Source organism: Vigna unguiculata, chromosome 1 (assembly GCF_037176805.1).
Source record: "Vigna unguiculata cultivar grain cowpea cultivar isolate G323 ecotype 2 chromosome 1, ASM3717680v1, whole genome shotgun sequence".
Taxonomy (NCBI): domain Eukaryota; kingdom Viridiplantae; phylum Streptophyta; class Magnoliopsida; order Fabales; family Fabaceae; genus Vigna; species Vigna unguiculata.
Window position 1 is genome coordinate 3,724,369 of NC_140792.1, and position 18,891 is coordinate 3,743,259.

General features: G+C 33.5%; 1 protein-coding gene, 1 long non-coding RNA gene and 1 pseudogene across 4 annotated transcripts; 2 read left to right on the forward strand and 1 right to left on the reverse strand.

The window, feature by feature from the left end:
* The first annotated feature begins 796 nt into the window (after positions 1–796).
* On the forward strand, positions 797–7,520 carry ATG6 (AUTOPHAGY 6). 2 transcript variants are annotated; one of them, XM_028075469.2, is made up of 10 exons: positions 797–1,272; positions 1,453–1,790; positions 1,884–2,054; positions 3,986–4,110; positions 4,281–4,329; positions 4,759–4,917; positions 5,805–5,890; positions 6,421–6,492; positions 6,887–7,054; positions 7,175–7,520. In XM_028075469.2, the coding sequence occupies exons 1-10, from the start codon at positions 1,122–1,124 to the stop codon at positions 7,347–7,349; spliced, it is 1,494 nt and encodes a 497-aa protein (XP_027931270.1). In that variant the 5' UTR covers positions 797–1,121; the 3' UTR covers positions 7,350–7,520. The 2 variants fall into 2 exon arrangements, with proteins under 2 accessions (XP_027931270.1, XP_027931278.1); XM_028075477.2 differs by having other exon boundaries at positions 798–1,272; positions 6,905–7,054.
* A 776-nt stretch (positions 7,521–8,296) lies between these two features.
* Positions 8,297–10,232, reverse strand: LOC146888632 (uncharacterized). The gene is made up of 3 exons (XR_014993050.1): positions 10,094–10,232; positions 9,917–9,986; positions 8,297–8,591 (listed from the first exon to the last, which is right to left on the reverse strand). It is a non-coding gene; the product is annotated as an uncharacterized LOC146888632 (long non-coding RNA).
* Positions 10,233–11,938: 1,706 nt separating this feature from the next.
* Positions 11,939–18,703, forward strand: LOC114175028 (uncharacterized; annotated as a pseudogene). Its single transcript, XR_014985185.1, has 9 exons — positions 11,939–12,099; positions 12,804–12,864; positions 13,398–13,451; positions 15,940–16,117; positions 16,412–16,492; positions 17,188–17,437; positions 17,515–17,611; positions 18,123–18,188; positions 18,294–18,703. The product of XR_014985185.1 is annotated as an uncharacterized LOC114175028 (transcript).
* The last annotated feature ends 188 nt before the right edge of the window (positions 18,704–18,891 follow it).

The following is an 18,891-nucleotide window of genomic DNA, read 5'->3' on the forward strand; positions in this document are numbered from 1 at the left end:
ATGGCTTCCGCAATCCCGTTCAATTGTTCTTCCGCTCTGCATCAATTTCATTCTTCATATGGAATACATGTTTATTAAGACAATGTTAATTAATTATTTGCATATTATCGTTAATGTAATTATGTTTAGGGTAATTTCATACCTACAATGGTGAAAAAAAAGAAGATTTGTCTTTTGAGGAAGACACATTGGCAAAAGGTCAAAGTTATGTAGTGCATAATTTCAAAAATTAAAAGAACCAAGGTTGTTTTTGAGTATGCAAACACCTTTTTAAGTTATTGTTCATACGGACTACAACTATACAATCACAACCGGTTGCAAGTATTTCACTCAAGCTTTACAAGTATAAAAGTATAAAGGAAATAAATGATGACAATTACTATGCTGATTTTTGATTGGTAGGTACAAAAAATGTATTTCTTTTCGGTGAATAGATATCTTTACGAATATTTCATGAAATAATGTTTATGTCATTCATTTAATATGTTATTGGTGTGGCGTTTAACATTAGGAGTAAGCCCCCTCGAAACACTCTTAAAACAGAAAAACAAAACAATTAAAATAGGCTTGTTCGAACTTTATACTATGGCACAAAAGTAATTTATGTTATTAGATACCATATTAAAAAATAACTATAAATCTAATTTAATAAGATAAGATTTATACTCATATATATATATATATATATATATATATATATATATATATATATATATATATATATATATATATATATACTGTAGGTTGACCTTATATTCCGATATGAGGCTTCCGGCAAACATTATTATTGTTTGAGGTGCATTTACTAGGGTGCAGGAAGTCAAAGCCCACCATAGGTTCCGGTTATTAACCGGGCTAGCGCCCCCACCCGAATCCACCAACCCGTCCAGTAACGACCCGTACTAAATTGTGCTGCCTTAGGGATCAGCGTTCAGTTACTTGCTTCATCGGAATATTCTCACCGTTTTCAGTTGCCTAGATTACTGTCTGTCACCTAAACCACCTAACCCAGGCACCATATTATTGTTACCTTTTTTGTTTTTTTTTTAAAATTATTTTATAATACAATAGCAAATCAAAAATCGTCGAATCGGGTTTCAGTGAAGGAACGAAAGAAAACGATGAAGAAGGGCGATAATAAGGGTCGGACTCGGCCCTTCCCGGTGGATCCGAACGTCCCCCGATGGGTTTGCCAGAACTGCCGCAATCCTCTCTGCATCGTCGGCGTCGACTCTTACGCTGACAAGTTCTTCAACGATCCTTCTCGCTCCGGTTCGTTAGGGTTTTATTATTGTTTTGCTAATTTAATTGATTGCCTCTTGCTATTGATTTGGCTGATTTATACGGCTGCTTATGTTGTTGATTTTGAAATAATGTTGTTATCGGCATTGGTTTTGAGTGAATAGTTGTGCTGTGGTGATTTGGTTTTTGACGAAGAGAAAATGAGTGTAGGTATGCAAGGGTTGTCCGTTCATGGTGCCAGCAGTGTGCTGAGTGCAACTAAAATGGACAATTCGTATGTTGTGCTTCCCAAGCAAAGACCCCAGGCTCTGGGAAATGCTCATCGCCCACGTGGTGATGCTGCCGCTGCTGCTGCACAGCCTGGAAAGGCGATGGAGGAGTCGTTTGTGGTTGTGTACAAGTCTGAATCGGGGACAGATGGAGGCGGGGCTCATTCGCCAGGTACTGGTGCTGATTCTGGTGGCCATTTGCATCCTCATAACTCTGGGTTTAATTCCACTATTACTGTCCTGACTCGAGCGTTTGAGATTGCCACGACGCAGACGCAGGTTTTTTGACTGAAACACGTAAATATGGAATGTATTTAATGGTTTTATTGGTTATTGGATCATAATATGTGTGTTTTTTGGGTATGGTTACAGGTTGAACAGCCTTTATGCCTTGATTGCATGAGGATTTTGTCCGATAAACTTGATAAAGAGGTTGAAGATGTGAACAGGGACATTGAATCCTACGAGGCCTGTCTTAAACGCTTGGAGGGGGAGGCTAGAGATGTCCTCAGTGAGGCTGATTTTCTTAAGGAGAAATTGAAGGTGCTCATCTGGTTTTGCCATTTCTAATCTGTGTATTACATAACTATTTATTTAATATTTAAACCATTAGTAGTGTTAACTATGGGGAAACATCCTAGTGTTCATAATCTCTTTTGACTAATATCTGAATCTTCGGCGGTTTGCATTTAATGCTATGTTAGTTTGTTCTGATATAGAGGCAGATGGGCAAGGCATAATGAACTTATTATTAATGCATAGTAATAGTAATTAGATAGGCTATTGAAAAATCCTATGCCTTTTTTCTTTTTGCCATATCTTCCAACTCCTGAAGTTGTTTCTTGTCCGCATCAGTGAAGATGCCATTTTCTCTTTTCCTCCTCCCAGTGTCTGCTCCTTTTTTTGTAGCAGTGCAGTATTGGGGTTTTTGGACATATATAAAAAGTATGTTTACCAGAGAAAAAGAAGTGTATTTATGAATATATTTCTAAAATTATATGCACCACAACAATATTTTATGCAAAAAACTTGACTATTACAATTTTTTTTTGATGATACAAAAGTTGTGCCCATAAGGATGAATACAATACGATGACATTTTAAATTTTTAAGAACTAATTTAATTTTTGAAAACCTATTTTTCTGATAAAACCTTTAAAAGACTAATATAATAAAATTTTAATCAAAACTAGTTTAGTATCAAGATTTTTTTGAATGGTTAATGTAATGATTTGTAACTTTTAAAATTAACTTGAAAGTTTAATGCAAAATTATGTTGTAGTTTCTTTTACGTAATTGAAGTTTTATAATAAATATATCAAAAAGTAGATTTTGGCATAACTCAACCTTACAAAACCAATTTGCATGCTCTTTTATATATATATATATATATATATATATATATTATAATTTGAGAATATGTTTAGTCGATATAAGATTTATAAGACACCTTACATCAAGAACTAGACATATTGAGTGTGAGATGTTAAGGTAGATTGTCATTTTGCAAGAGAAAAAATTGGAATTTGGAGATATCATTGCTACATTTGTCAACTCTAGTGAACAATTGACTTGCATATTCACCAAGTCTTTAAGAGGAACAAAGATAGATCATGTTTGTAGTAAGTTGGGCACATATGACTTACTCGCTCTAGCAGGGAGGGGGAGTGTTATAATTATGGAAATAAGCATTAGATTCTATATAATTAAGAATATCTTGATTATATATGTATTATTAGGAGCATTTTTTATTTATTCTCATACATATCTTTGTTATTAGAAATTACCAAATCTCCCCTTTTTATTGAATTGATTCCTTTTTCTCAATATAAGTAAAGCATCCATGCTGTCTTTGAAATTTTTTTTGAAGATCCTATATCGACTAGAAATATGACTAAATTATAGTATATTAGTGGGTGCAAACTTTATCTTGCAAGTCTATTTTTTGACATTGAATTAGGATTAAAGTCCACTTTCTTAGAAAATGTTAAATATTGTTTTAACAAGAATCTTGAAAATGGTTCTTGACTTTTAGAGGCTTTAAAACACTTTGTTTCCCTGACCTTTATTGCTATTTGCTTTATGTTCTGTTTAGATACTATGAGCTTTTATTATTAATGACAACAAGGGTATGAAGTTTAAGTTAATTTTGTCGTTTTGGCAATTAGTGTGTGTGGTGTCATCCCTATCTGCTATGCAATTCTTGGAGGCAGCCATGTTGCCCAAGGTAGTTAAACTTAAGATTCTATCCAAGGTACTTAAATTTGAGATTCTATTTGAAGCGGGAATGATCAGTTAATTTTTTTTGAATTTAAAATTTACAGTTGTCTTTTTTTTGGTGGAATATGAAGTTTTGATTGGAAATGTCTTTATCCTAAGAAACAGTGGTTTTATTAAGATGATTTTCTTGATTGTACTATTAAGCTTTCTTCCAAAGCTTAATCAGTGATTTTTTACTTGGTATACCATTCAAGATTGAGGAAGAAGAACGAAGACTTGAAGCAGCCATTGAAGAAACTGAACGACAAAATGCTGAAATAAATGCTGAACTGAAGGAACTAGAGTTAAAATCAAGTCGCTTTAAAGAATTGGAAGAGAGGTACATTTTTCTCTGTACCTTGATGACATTGACATGATATTTCCTGATAAAGCATCATAATCCCAAAGTAAAATTTCAAAAAATGTAGATAAAATTGTGCTTTTTTTTTATTTGGCTTATGCGGATGCTTGGTGTCAGTAATTGATTATACTTGTTTAAATGTGTAACAGGTATTGGCATGAGTTCAACAATTTTCAGTTTCAATTAATTTCTCATCAGGTTTGTCATTGTCCTGCTGCCCCCTTAACATACCATCTTGTTGGGTAGAATTCTTCTGGCATTTTGTCTGTTGTTTATGTCTTGTGCTAGTCTAGGCAAGTTCTAAAGGATCATTGTCAAATGACAAAAGTGGCTTCATCTTTTTCAATTAGTAGGTCTACTTCTACTGCTATCTTATTGGTGAAATATGCCACTGATGGCATGGAGGAAATAACATTCATTTTCAAAGGACCATCCTTCATGCATAACATTTTCTTTTCGATCCTATTTTGCGTTTGTCTTATATTATGTTCTGTGTTAATATAGGTTTCACTTATTTTGATACTCTTGTAGTAAGAATTTTATGCATGTTCAGAAAACTTTGCCTCCTTTTTCTGAAAAATATAACTTCCAAGTCTGGGAAATAAACACAAATACTTGAATTAACAGGAGGAGAGAGATGCAATCTTGGCAAAGATTGAAGTTTCACAAGCTCATTTAGAATTGTTGAAGCGAACAAATGTGCTCAATGATGCCTTCCCCATTTCTCATGATGGAGAGTTTGGAACAATTAACAACTTTCGACTTGGAAGACTCCCTAAAATTCCAGTAAGATGCTTAGCATGTTGTATTTCTGTCTTTTATTGCTGTCTCCATGTGTTATCTAGCTAATATGCATACTTGGTTTTCTCTGTAGTAACTGTTGTCTTTTTTAAAGTTTAAAATAATTGAGAAGCTACCATGTGATATAAGCAAGATGGTGTATAAGTTACTCTCTTGAGTCTTTATAATTATTTCTAGGTTTCCTTTGTTTTATACCGTGCTTTGCTCAGGCTTCTTCTGCAAGTGGAATTACAAATCAGTATTTTATGTGGTCTTATTTGGTATTAGATTAAGCTTTATAGACGGTTTGGTTATTGAGAAATTTATATTTTTGCATTCATACTCATATTTGCATTTATATCTATCATCTTAGGTAAAAACTTGTGATCCAAAGTGCTGCTGTTAGCATTCCATTCCAAGGGAATTGTAGTGCATAGTGCTAAAAGGAAAACATGTATTCACCATAAAATGAATGCAAAGATTGCCATGGCTGCTAGCAGTAGAAAATCTAGAGATGACTGGTAGTACATTATTGCATTCTGGATCAAAAATTTCTAGGTCTTAGATGTTTTGTGGTGTATGTTGATAAGAGCACTTTTATTTTAAAAAAAATCTTCTGCTACAAATTCTTTTGCTAACTGTGTCGTGCTTTTGAATCAGACAACGAATATGTGATGTTAATTCTTTCAACTTTGCAGTCATGCAGTCATGTTTTGCTTTGGAATGTTCCTTGATAAAAGAAAATATTGTAGCTGCACGTGTTCTTTTCTCATTTGGTGATTTATAGATGTTATAATTATTTGTCCTAGAGGATTTATTAATCTTAAATCTTTTTTTCATTCTACTTTGAAGTTTTGATTATGATGTTTACTTGGCTATTATGAAATGTGTAGGTTGAATGGGATGAGATAAATGCTGCCTGGGGCCAAGCTTGCCTTCTTCTTCATACTATGTGCCAGTATTTCCGACCGAAGTTTCAGTATCCTTTGTCATTAAGCATGTTGTATAAGTATAGTTACTTTTGTAAATGTAGTATAATTCTCTTTTATGTCTGCATGTATATTTGTGTGCGTGTATTGATGATCTAGTTATTGAAGCCATCTGCTAATTACTGTATTATTTTTTTCTCAAGTTCGTTCGAGTGATATCTGCCTGGGAAAAACATCACAAGGGATGATTTTAGGCTGACAAAGACTGTTGTCTTCGTAGGCATATATAGTTACTTGCTAATATCTTTTATGAAATTGAAACCAAAATTTCTTAAGTATTGCCTCTTCTGAATTGACACTACACTTCCAGGCCATTATAGTCTAGTTTTATTTATGATTTATGCTTATACTTCTTAAGTATTGCCTTTTCTTTATTTCCTCTTATGTTATTGTCAGTTTTCATATAATTTAGTGGAATGACTAGTAATATGAAACTGTGATTCTCGTATCAAACTCTTCCAACGGGAATAAGATTTTTGTTGTTCTGCTGACTTGTAACTCCTAAACTTGTTACCTTTAGATATCGAATAAAGATAATTCCTATGGGTAGCTACCCTCGTATCACAGACACCAATAATAGTACCTTTGAGCTGTAAGTATGTTTCGTTGTTCTACATTTGTTGTCATTTGAGTCTGGTTTTCTACTCCAATTGTAAAATAGAATTTGAGAGCCAAAATCAGTAGTGCAATGTGTAGGAAGGAAATCAGATCTACCAGCTGATTGATTGGTAGCAATTTCTAAATGTCTGTTGTTAGTTTTATTACTTCTGTTTATATGTATAAACATTAGGATAAACCATGGAGCTACATTGAGGTTCTTACACTATTTAAGGTATTGCCATTTACTTGGCAGTTGACTCAGGCTCTGTATGCGTGCTGAGATTGTGGTTGGTGTTATGACTTGTATAAGTTGTAAACATAACAATTTAGTAAACTTTCTGTGTTTAGTTTTGTTCTTAAACTTGGCTACTGAATCATATTAGTAGATGGTATTATGTTACCAGGTTTGGTCCTGTCAACTTGTTCTGGAGTACACGGTATGACAAAGCAATGACATTGTTTTTAGCTTGCCTCAAGGATTTTGCAGACTTTGCCAAGTCTAAGGATCAAGAGAATAACATACCACCAGAGAAATGTTTCAAACTGCCTTATAAGTAAGTAGTACCGAGTATAATATATTCATTCACTGCAGTGGTGTTTTATACTACATTAACTTTACTTGTTTTCCTGCATTAGTTTGATGATTGAGAATGTCATTTTTGGGTAATTTGTAGGATTGACAATGACAAAGTGGAAAACTATTCCATCACTCAAAGCTTCAATAAACAGGAAAATTGGACAAAATCTCTGAAGTACACACTTTGCAATTTGAAATGGGCACTCTATTGGTTTGTAGGAAATACTAATTTCCAACCTCTTTCAGCCATGGTATCTTCGCATGCATGCTGAAGTCTACAAGTGTACATAAAAATACATATCCTATAATTAGGTTACATTCACTCGTACATATCCATGCATGATACTACTTCAAAGTCTTTTTTAGAAGCTATACATACCAACCTTTTGTATCACAATCTTTGTGAGCTTCATTCTCTTTGAATAAATACCCATTTTATTCAAGGTTGTTTTTGTGATTTTGTTTCACTCTATTTTACTTGCCCATTTTCTTATAAAGCAATTAACTAAAACGTAAGATAGTACATGGAAACTCAAGTTTGTGGTAGCTAGTTATTTGAAGCATAGAAAAATTCATACATAGTACTGAATAAAAAAAATGCATTATTTATAATAATAATGTATTAAAAACTATACTTAATATAAAAGATCACGATAAACCCTACTAATGCAAAGTTAATTATTTTTGCAGTTTTTTTCCCTTTGTTTTGGAATAAAGTTAATATATTAAATATTGAAAACCGAAATAATTTTCAAATTTAGATATTGTTTATTAGATATCATCAATAATGTTTGTTAACACCATTATTATCATTTTTTAAATTAAAATAATTTAGTTTTCCTAAAACATAATATATTAAGACAAATTGAATAAATTAGTCTTTCAGAAGAAAATAGTAGAACTACTTTATCATCCTCAACATTGGAAAATAGTTTTACAGTCTAAAAAGTTAAAATTAGTATATTATTTATAATTATTATCTCATGAAGTTTTTATAAACATTGTGTTGGGTGATTGAAATAAATAATAACAGTTATATAACAAATATGCTTTTGTACTTATGAATGCAGTGCAAATAGATAATATATATCTGATTAAATATATTCTTTTTAAATGAAAAAATAGATGATAAGATAATACATAATAAGCAAAACAAATTAATCCAACTTATAAAAGTATGAATATTGAATATTGGAGATGAAAATCCCTAACACCCCATTTAATTAATACCGTAATTAAAAGAAGCGTTACACTAGAATAATATCTCAGCGCAGTCCCGGAGTTTAAAAGTAACTCCCTACAACCAACCAAAACGTGTAACGGTACCAAAAGAAACAGTTACAGAATATTCTACGGCCCTAAAAGAAAGACATGAATCAGGATCCAGCCCAGGCGTGGGCTATGCAGTGGAGTCACCACGGCCCTAAAAGAAAGACATGAATCAGGATCCAGCCCAGGCGTGGGCTATGCAGTGGAGTCACCATTCCCCTGTTGACAGCAAGAACATCTCGCTTCTGCTTACATCAATAAATTGATGATCATCGCGAAAGAGAAGAACCACACACACAAGACAATCAAACAAGCAAATGGTAAGCTAGAGCCAAAACCATTTCATCAATGAAATTAGATACATATTCACAGTCCATTATACATACATCATACAAGCATGTTACGACCTTCCAAGCAATACACTAAGACTCGACTCGACTCATCCGGATACATATAACCTGGTCGGATTCAGCGGATGCTTGCACTTGTGGTGGATACCTCTACTCACCCCCCGAGCTGCTCACCCCCGAGCTATGTGTTACAAGTGTTACAATGAATCAATTTCCCTCACCACAAAGTTAGTCCTTAATGAATTTCAGGCCTCCTGCTACTCTCAGTCAGTCCGCTCTAGGTGAGACTAACTGACTTCTTAGAGTGTCAGGATGCAACCTTACCTTGAATCCTTACCTAGTTATACAGATGGGGCACCACCATGGACACCCACTAACAAGAGCCATGAAATTACGTCCCAACCACTGAAGCACGACCCTGAGACCCCACCTAGAGATCTCAAGGATTTACACACTGACACGGACCAAGGATATCAATCAATAAATTAATCATTTCCATGCACATGACTCTCATGCCAATCTTCATAACCAAATTTCCTCATTCTAATTTCATGTAGAATACCATTCCAGCTCATCCATCCCTAAACATAAATATAGCATTTCACCTCATGCCAATACCGTGCCATTTTGATACCAACCATCTCATGTTCATTACATATCAAGCATTATTAAAAAAATTTATTGTTCATAACTCATACAGCCTCCTACTCATGCATACTCATTTCCCCCATGCCATCATATAATAGTACAATCAAATACAGGTCAAACACCCAAGAACAAGAAGAACACCAATCTGAAGCGAATTCTCGCCCAGCTCCTCGCTCAGGCTGAAGGGCCTCGCCCAGGCAAGAGAGACTCTCGCTCAGGCCAGCGCCCTTCGCCTAGGCGAGAACTCGAGAATCTGGAACAGTGGCCTTATGCACATTCTCGCTTAGGCGAGACGCTCCTCGCCTAAGCGAGACGCTCGCTTGCTCAAAACTGAGTGAGTCGCCTGAGCGACTCTTCGCGCGAGAAGGCCTGGGCGAGCCTATGCTCACCTCGCCTAGGCGAGATTATCAGTCGTCGCCACTGTCCGTACCTGCAACAGTTGTATTTTCACACACCAACGACAACACAAACCATTCCATGTATCCACAACAATATATCAGTTCAAGAATCATGAAAATACAAACAAAACAAACCGCAATCGCATTAAACAAAAGGGTTCTAGCTTCCCTTACCTGGAAGTAGCCAGAAAGTGCCTCAACTCTAACTAGCGGAGCACGGCAGCTCAAAGAGTGGGCTTGCGAACTGAACAAGACAGTGGAACAGAGTTAGGAACTAAGCTCACGGTGAAACCCTACTGTAAAACGAACATATAATCAGGGAGGAGAAGTGTAAGCTGAGGGATAACTTACGTGGAGCAAGAAGGGGTTGAACACGCTTGGAGATAACTGAGGTATAAACCCTAGCGGGAAGTCGCGGCTACTCTAAGGGACAAGGATGTTGTTTTCTGTAAAATGAAGGAAGTGATGTGTTAGGGCAGACTTAAGAATCTGGTTTCTCCTTACTGGGTCAGCCCTTAGGCCCAATTCACAAAGACAACCCTTATAATTTAGGACAGAAAAGAACAAAAATTTTAATGGACCTTACGCTGTCCCTTGATACCTGTTCCACTTCTCGTATAAAATAAATTAATCTGACAAAATTTCTTTTTGTTTGGTTTTCCAACTTTTCATTCTGTCAAATTATTAGATTCGTAATATCCACAACATTTATTTACCATAAATCCTGAAATAACTTTATTTCATATAATGATTTTTGTCATACTTTTTCTTTATTTTTTTAACGATGTATTGTATTTAAAAAATACAAATTAAAATCTCATACAATTAAATAATTTATTAATACTTTTTTTACATAAAAATGTTCAATTCTTAATTTTGAATATTCAATAATGTAAATTTATCTTCATTTTATTTTAATATTTATGTAATTATTATTTTTTAATATATGATCTTGAAAAATAAAATAAAACGTGTCTTGATTTGACATAGAATCTTTAATAATTTCAAATTTTTTATTGTAATTTTTTTAAAGGACAACCGTAACAAAATGTTAAGGAATTAATATTAATTTGTTAAGAAATTAATAAGGACAAACGTACCAAAATGTTAAGGAGAATAAAAAATAAATAAATTTATACCCATTAAAGAAAATGAGATGAAATTAGTAGCGAAGGAAATTTTTTCAATAGAAAAAGCGTGAAAAATAAAATAATACTTTTATCTCAAAAATATTAATAAAATATAAATTAAAATTTATTTATAATAATATATAAAAAGACGTGTATACATCTCATTTTTCCAATTTTATTTTTAATTATTATTTTAAAAATTAATTATTTTATAAATAATTTATCTTTAACCATTATTTTAAAAATTTCTTATATTTTTAACTCTTATTCTAAAAACCTTTTTATATATATATATATTTTATTTTCTTAATTTTATATTTATCGACTATTTTAAAAATTAATTATATATTTATTATTGATTTTAACTCAAATATTTATAAAAATTAAAAAAATCAAAACACACGTTCACGGAAACATTTGTTTATCGCTAATAATTATATAGAAGACTACATTTTTCAGTACTTTTTTTATACAATAGCTGAGTGTCTATATTTTTTTAATATTAATATTGTAAACTAATAATATACATATATATATATATATATATATATAAATTGATTAAGTTAATATATAAAAAAATAATAAAAATAATGAAAAATGAGTGTTAATGGTAAAAAATAAAATTACAAATATAATGAAAAAAAATAATGTGTGAAAATTTTATACAAAATAACAGTTACTTTTTGAGAAAAAGTTAATTATAAAGAGCAGAATGAAAAAAAAATTGTGTACATCAAAACAGATATATTCATATGTAAAAAAGGAATAACTGTCATTACCAATTGTTATTATTGAGAATGCTGTAACTTTTTCTCATACATTTTGTTTTCTTTTTTATTTTTATGAATGTAACTAATTTTGGTGGTTTGTAAAACAAAATATCCAATTTTATCACAGTCATGAAAATTACAAGTAATCTTATTATATAACTATAAATTTATAAAATTAGTAAAATATAATTTTTTATATACAACTTTTTAATAATTTTAATATAAATTTAGAAACCATTTTTTTTTTCATTATAGATATTTTTTGTTTATAGTAAAAGGGTGTTACAGGAGTGCTTATGTTCCAGTATTGGGCACAGTTGTTTTAGTAAATCACCCTCTAAGTTGATCCCAATTGGTTTGTTCGGTTCATGTTTCGTTAAGCTCTCCAAGATCTCCCGAGCTCGCTGTGATCATCAAGCCCCTCATGACCATTTATTCCTAGATGCATTTTGACATCGTAATTTTCTAAGTATTTGTTCACATGATGCTGAATTTGAATCTTTTTTTTTTTTTTTTTATTTGGACTTGGTGCTGTGAGGATACTGAGTCTTGTGAGACTAACTTGAAGTTAGGCAGTAACTTTAAATGTTTGATTTTTTTTAAGGGTGGTTTGGTTTCTCATTTGAAAGCATTATATGCTTCTGCTTGAATCCCTCCTAGTGGATTGAAAGAGATATTGGACATGTATTGTTTGTTTATACACAGGAGAGAAATGTGGAAGAGAACAGAGTTCACTCACAATTGGTGCGAGGGATTGATAAGGGTATCCAGAGTTGGGAACAATTGGTGGTGATGCCTTGGCCTCTTCAGTGGACTTATGACTGCTTCAATTAGTTCCTATTAATCTATATGTTGTGTTTTCTTTACTTTGATAATTCTTATTTTATGCTATTGTTAATTAATTTTTTCTACATTTTTCTTCAATAAGATGTTGATTATTGTTTTGGTTGAACATTTTAGTCTAATCTCAGTTCTGCATTTAGTTACTTGATTTGGTTGTGTTTTTTTTTTCTTTTATAATTCTGCCCAAGTCTTGGCTTATGTCTTGTTGTTGGCTTAATATTTAGCCTTTGCTACGATGCCTTATGTATTCTTATTGTACGATTCTCTTAAGCTGAGATATAAATAATGTTGTAAATATCCGGTGTTTTTGTGCAGAAGCTTGATGATTTGATCCCACCAATCCACAGTTTTTAATTTCAAATCCTGTGTGTTGTAAAGGGTAAGTTTCTTTCTTACAATTCTTTAACTGTTTGTTCATAATTAGAATGCATACCCAGATTCAATGTAACAATAGAGGGCTATGATTTGATTGAAATATCAAGATAGGTGTAGGATCAAAATAGAGCATAAGAGTAGCAAATATAATTATCCCAGTAGTCAAAATATAACCCGTTATTTATTTGTTTTGTAGATAAAATATGTGCTGAGTTTGGAATTAACGAGTTTAATAACATTAAGCTTTATTAAAGGGTGTGAGTTTGTATTTATTGACTCTGTAAATTTGTGTCTTGAATTCTGGTTATGCTTTGGATAGAAGATATATGCATCTAGAGTAATGAAGAAAAAGCAATGTGGCAACAAATAAAATCAAGAAAGAACAGCTGTAAGACTATAAATTCACAACATTTGTGATGTGTCTACAACAGATCTATTTATATAGGCACTAGAATTTAGGGTTTTTAGTCATATGTTTCTCACAATCATATTTATATAGGAAATCTGATTTGAGCTATCTATTTCCCTATTCACCAGGATCTTCTTAATCATTGAACTAGGCAGGATACACCTTTATCCCCTATATATCAGGTAAGTGTGTGATTAGTCTTCTTTAGATTTCCACTTTCTCAGGTTGCGAAGACTGTTTATATATCCCAAGTTGTGTAAATTTTAAATAGGACTGGGGTGCGAGTGGGGGGTTTGCATTCCATTGGATCAGTTATACTTATATATAGTCACTGTGGTGGGATTGGAGTTGCTGTCGTGTTTGGATAGGAGGGTTTAGCATGATGTGCGTAAGGATTTACACCTATATATGTTGGTGTCTAAGGAAACAAAGGAAGCACTTGTCCATTGCTGATCCTCTTGGAAGGACTGCTAGTTGTACAGAATTGACTTCTCCACGAGTTTTGGTTTTCAGGACCATTGGAGTGCCCCATTCCCGCAACAGCTGAAGCTGATATAGAAGATGGTTTATGAAGGAATGGTCGTATTGATGAACCAGAAAGGATTCGAAACTCTTGGCGAAAACTTGGAGCAAGAATTGCTTAAAGGATTAAAACTCACTTAGCCAAAAGTGCCGTATATGGGTGCCATGAAGCCTGCATTTGAGGGGATGACCATATGACTGTTTTGTATACTAAGCCTTCAGATGGGGACATGGCAGCAGCAACTAGCCACTGGTTTCCTGGTGGGGGGTAGACATAGCTTGTAGATTGTTTGGAATTTGTATATGAGGAGGCTATTGAAGATTTGCTCAATGAAGGCCATAGTCTGGCAGCTGATTAGCATGGCCTTTGGTTTGACACAAGGAATGGGAATCTTCCCAACTGCACTGGTTGTTGCATGCTTTGCTGTAGTAGTCTTCACGGATTTACTGCCAAGTTTAACAACCGATGGTGGTTTTCACCTGCAAAATCAGATTGAAATTTCTTGGTTGTGGATGTTTTTGGTGGTGGCTTGTTATGTAAAAGGTTACCTACAAGCAATAGGGTGAGCCAGCAATTAATCTTTGTACCCACTTCCAAGAAGTGTGTAGTTACTTCTCATATTATGATGAGTGAAAACCGAGTTGCATATATTTAATAGAACAAACAGTTGAGAATATTTAGTTTGGCAAATTACCTTTATCAGTCCATGCAACTCAAGTCTTGCATGGCAAAACTTTCTGTTGGCTGAATATTGCAATGTGAGTATCAGGTCAAATTAGGGATCAAAATATAAAAGACCATGTTTAAAAGAATAAATGGTTGAAAAGCGAACAACATGAGGAACTAATGCACTATATTCAATCTGCATTGAAATTTGAGAATTTTGCGGCTGTAAGTTTGGATGATGAATCTTGTCCATGATTAAAAAGAATAGGAAAAGGGCTGATGTGGAATTGAGTTTTGGAACTTTTTCTTCAAATGTATGAGATAAGGTGACTAATGTTAGAAAAAGGCTAGTTGATGAAAAGAGTATTAAAATCCACAGGTGTTGTGCCTAAAAAATAAAATAAATTCATGTTAAAAGATGCACAGATCTCACCAACTTATAGAAATGATTTAAGGCATAGTAAGCTGCAAATGCACTCAATATTCAATTTTCAGTCTCAGGGATAGGGATTACTCTAAAGAATTGGTGATTAGGTCTTTAGTTTTGTCTATGTATGAGATATTACTTTTCAGGCTTTCCCTTCATGAAGAACTTTTTAAGTTGGGTCCAGTTTGAGTAGTTCATAATAAGTGGTGTACTTAGCCAAACAAACTCGGTGAATAAAGAGACTATTTTCATAGAATCCTTAGCCACCAGAAGTGTTTCTTTCTTTACCTTGGGGACATTGTGTCTTCTTTTGCTTTCCATCTCATTTACTATGATTCAAATTTATTTTCTGATAACAAATCTGTTCTCGACTGATAAATTCCATAACATCTCAAAAACTGTTGTACAGATTTTTCCAGCTCTCATCAATTCCGAGTTTCCATTATCCTATGATTTGTCTCATTATAATAGTAAAATTTCTACCTTTTTAGTGACAGTTTTGTAATCTCCTTCTAGTGCTTAATCAAACTTTGATTTGTCTCATTCTAATTGTTATAATGCGGCAATGGTTGGTTTTATGCATTGCCATGGCATTTGCACAAACAAATACTTGTAACATGTATATATTGTATGTACAGTTTTTCAAATCTGATGTGACACTGTTCTTTTACGACCATATAGGAATTGGTTATGGTGAAACTTACTTAGTGTTTTGCTTCATTATAAAAGGTGTGCCTTTCTTAATGGTTGAGCATTACCAGCAGAAAGTAATGAAATCCCATGCCAAGTCCTGTATGTGCAATCTTTTAAAAAAATTATTTTCGATCACATTTAGTATACAACCACCGTGGATTTATCATTGCAAATATCATAGAATAAGTACATAAAGGGCTAAGTTGCGAATTAAATGGGGGAGCTATTTGTTTTTGTATCATAAAATTGAGCTATACAATTGCATAGAAACACACACAGGAATTGCTTATTAAAGCTTTTTATAATTCTTCGATTATTATATTTGTTGAGGTACCATAAGTTTTATCAGTTTCATGTGCAGATCTTCGTATGTTATAAAGTTTAGACTGAAATGGAGGCACTGAAATCATGTTATGGTGATGGATCTTCTGATTCAGATTCGGAATCTGCACCTTCAGCTCCAACCTCTGCTCCCCCAGCAGTATTCACACCCTTGCCACCACCTCCTATCTCTCTCCTTGACCCGTCAACATTTCTTGGTATTCTAGGTTTTAAGCTGATTTTATTTACTCATTATTTGACGAAAAAAGAGAATGAAGCTTTTATCTTGTTGGATATGTTTAGGCGATCCAATAGGAAATAATAAGAATTGCAAGTTTTACCAACCTCAAAATCTTAGTTGATGTTACAATACAACTTTTTTCTGAATTCATAAACTCATATTTCTTATGATGGAATTTCATTATAACCAACTTTATTTCTTCTTATGTGCTAGTATGCTTTGTTTCTTTTGTAGACAACTATTCATGGTTTTTATGGTAAATGTTCTATAGATATGCAGACAGGTCAGACAACAAGAGTTAGGAGCTTCCCTCATGTTGATGGTAACTATGCCTTACATGTTTACATACCAAGTAAGTGAGTTGTGATCTTTGAAAGAATTTGTCTTTGTAAACATATCATTATATGTTTTTCTCGTGATGGTTTTTCTGCTGTGGTGAATTTTATTGAATTTACTCTATCCATTTGTCTGTGCACATTAGAATGCCTCACATTTAGATTTACCTTGCGCTTAGGCCTATTACTTTCTAAGTGTAACATCTAACCCCAACAATGGAGAGATTAGGTACTCGTTGCCATGAGAAGCGTCAAAATCTAAAAGGAAACGAAGAATCCTAGAAACATGAGCTAGGAGAGTTCTGAACAATGGAATAGTGTTATCTCGTTAGTTTTAGCACTTTGGCCCACTGCCAAACAATTGCTCAGCAGAATTTCTTTGTTGAGCAACCTTTCTAATCTTGCACACTGTCCATATTTCACTCAGCATGGATGCTTAGTTGAATGAATCTTTGAGGAGCTTACTTGCTAGTTCAGTTTCATTCGGCAACAAAAGTTTGTTGAGCAATTCTTCAAAAGTCATCTTAGCTTCTTCTATCTCTTTTGTCTTGGGTTGATACCTTCATATTTTTCCTCCTTCCAAAAAAATTCTCCAATCCTCAAATGTAGCCTTTGAAGCCACATAATTTCAATATTTGTATGCAAGAATTGAATGAATTTTTGGATAAGCATCGCTCTAGACTGAAAATAATCATTAAAATAATCATTACAGTTAACATTTCATCTCCATCGAAGAAAGAACTATCTGCTTTCTTGAAAAAAGTGTCATCTCGGGTACCAAATCTTAATGTTGTTGATGTTGATGTCCCATTAAACATCCTGTGCCAACATGATGAGAAGCTCGAACAAGTTGCCTTGGGAAGAGAATTTCACATAAGTTTGGGAAGAACTGTTCCAATACGAGTGCACCAGATTGACTCGGTGATCTCAATGCTCAAACAGAAGCTTCACATCCAACGCCAGTCAGTTTTAGTTCTTCTATTCTTCACATGAAATGTTCTTTTCCACCTGTTTTCCTCATTGTTTCCCTCTGAAGTAGGTATTGGATTGACTTTAACAAGTGGGAGGTCTTTGTTAATGATGATCACACACGCACCTTTCTCTCGGTAGAAGTTGTTCAAAGAGGGTTAATAGAGGTATGATTTGTGGCCTTCATTTTCTGTTTGCATGCCCCTGTTACTTGTTTTACTCTTAAATCATACCCCAGTTGGAATTATGTGTTGCACTTTTCTCTTAAATGTGTATTGATAGTGGCTTAATATTTGTACCTTGGTTTGTTTTCTATAAAGCTGCTGATTTAGAACATGTTAATGCTCTCTTGGTAACGGAAATCATTTCATTAGTAATATAGCAATAGAAAGTTTGAAAAATTGCATTTGAAACTGGATTAAATCATTAGGGTGACATGAAAAACTGAATAAAATAAAGATGGAAATGTAAATTCTCAAAACTCGGTACATTCTTGCATCGGAAGTTGCACATACATAATTGGGAAAAGACTAGAGATGGGATGAGAACATCTGGAAAACAGAGTTGATATGTGAAAAGACTACTAATTTCTCACTGTTTAATCTTATGCCAATTCATTCTCTCCATCTAGTTTATCAATTAATGTGAAATGTGTTTTTTCTTACCAATTAATTGCAGATTACAAAGCAAATTGAAGCAGTGAATACAATTTACAGACTCCATAATCTTCCTGAGTTTTAGAAGGTCAGAAGTTTTGTTGAGTAATGCTGCCACCCTAACCACTGCATCATAACTACTGTCTTATCTCTGTTTTTGTTCTGGTATTTGAACTTGAACTACACTTTACAGGATCCACGTCCGCACATATCCCTGGCATGGTCACTTGGTGACATTGCCCATTCACTGAAGAAAGTTGTGGACGAGGAAATGAAGTGTGCTGCGGGAAAATGCAAATTCAAAGGTATTGAATGTAAGATTGGCAAGAAAGCATATGCAATATGCAAAATTCCGGATGAACAATAATAATTCGTGCTTAATATTTCCTAAAATGTTGTGTTTTCTTGGTTTGGTGGCAACCTGATCATGAATAGATTACCAGGGAGATGTGAATGTGTAACTTGGTTATTTATTCCTTGTGTGTTGTAGACTAGACCAAATGCTGGTAGGAGTTCATCAAAGCTTTGTAGAGATTACTTCGTGAAATATTGTTGTTACTGCTGACATATTCAGAGACGAATTGTATGCTCACTTTTCTTCCATTGCATTGTTGTATTATTTTTTTATTAAATTAAAATAAAAATAAAAGAATACACCGTTTGAAAAGAAAAGAAGACCATAAAAAGAAGTAATTGTTTGAACAATAGGAAAGATACCCAAATTGCTTCTTACACCCCATTATTTCTTCTTCCTGTACATCCCGGGATGTGTAAAAGACAAAAATTAAGTA

Coding starts and splice junctions, on each gene's coding strand:
- ATG6 (XM_028075469.2), top strand. CDS start 1,122: ATGAAGAAGGGCGATAATAAGGGTCGGACTCGGCCCTTCCCGGTGGAT. Junction 4,918..5,804: donor GAAGACTCCCTAAAATTCCA/GTAAGATGCTTA, acceptor TGAAATGTGTAG/GTTGAATGGGATGAGATAAA. Junction 5,891..6,420: donor TATTTCCGACCGAAGTTTCA/GTATCCTTTGTC, acceptor TGTTACCTTTAG/ATATCGAATAAAGATAATTC.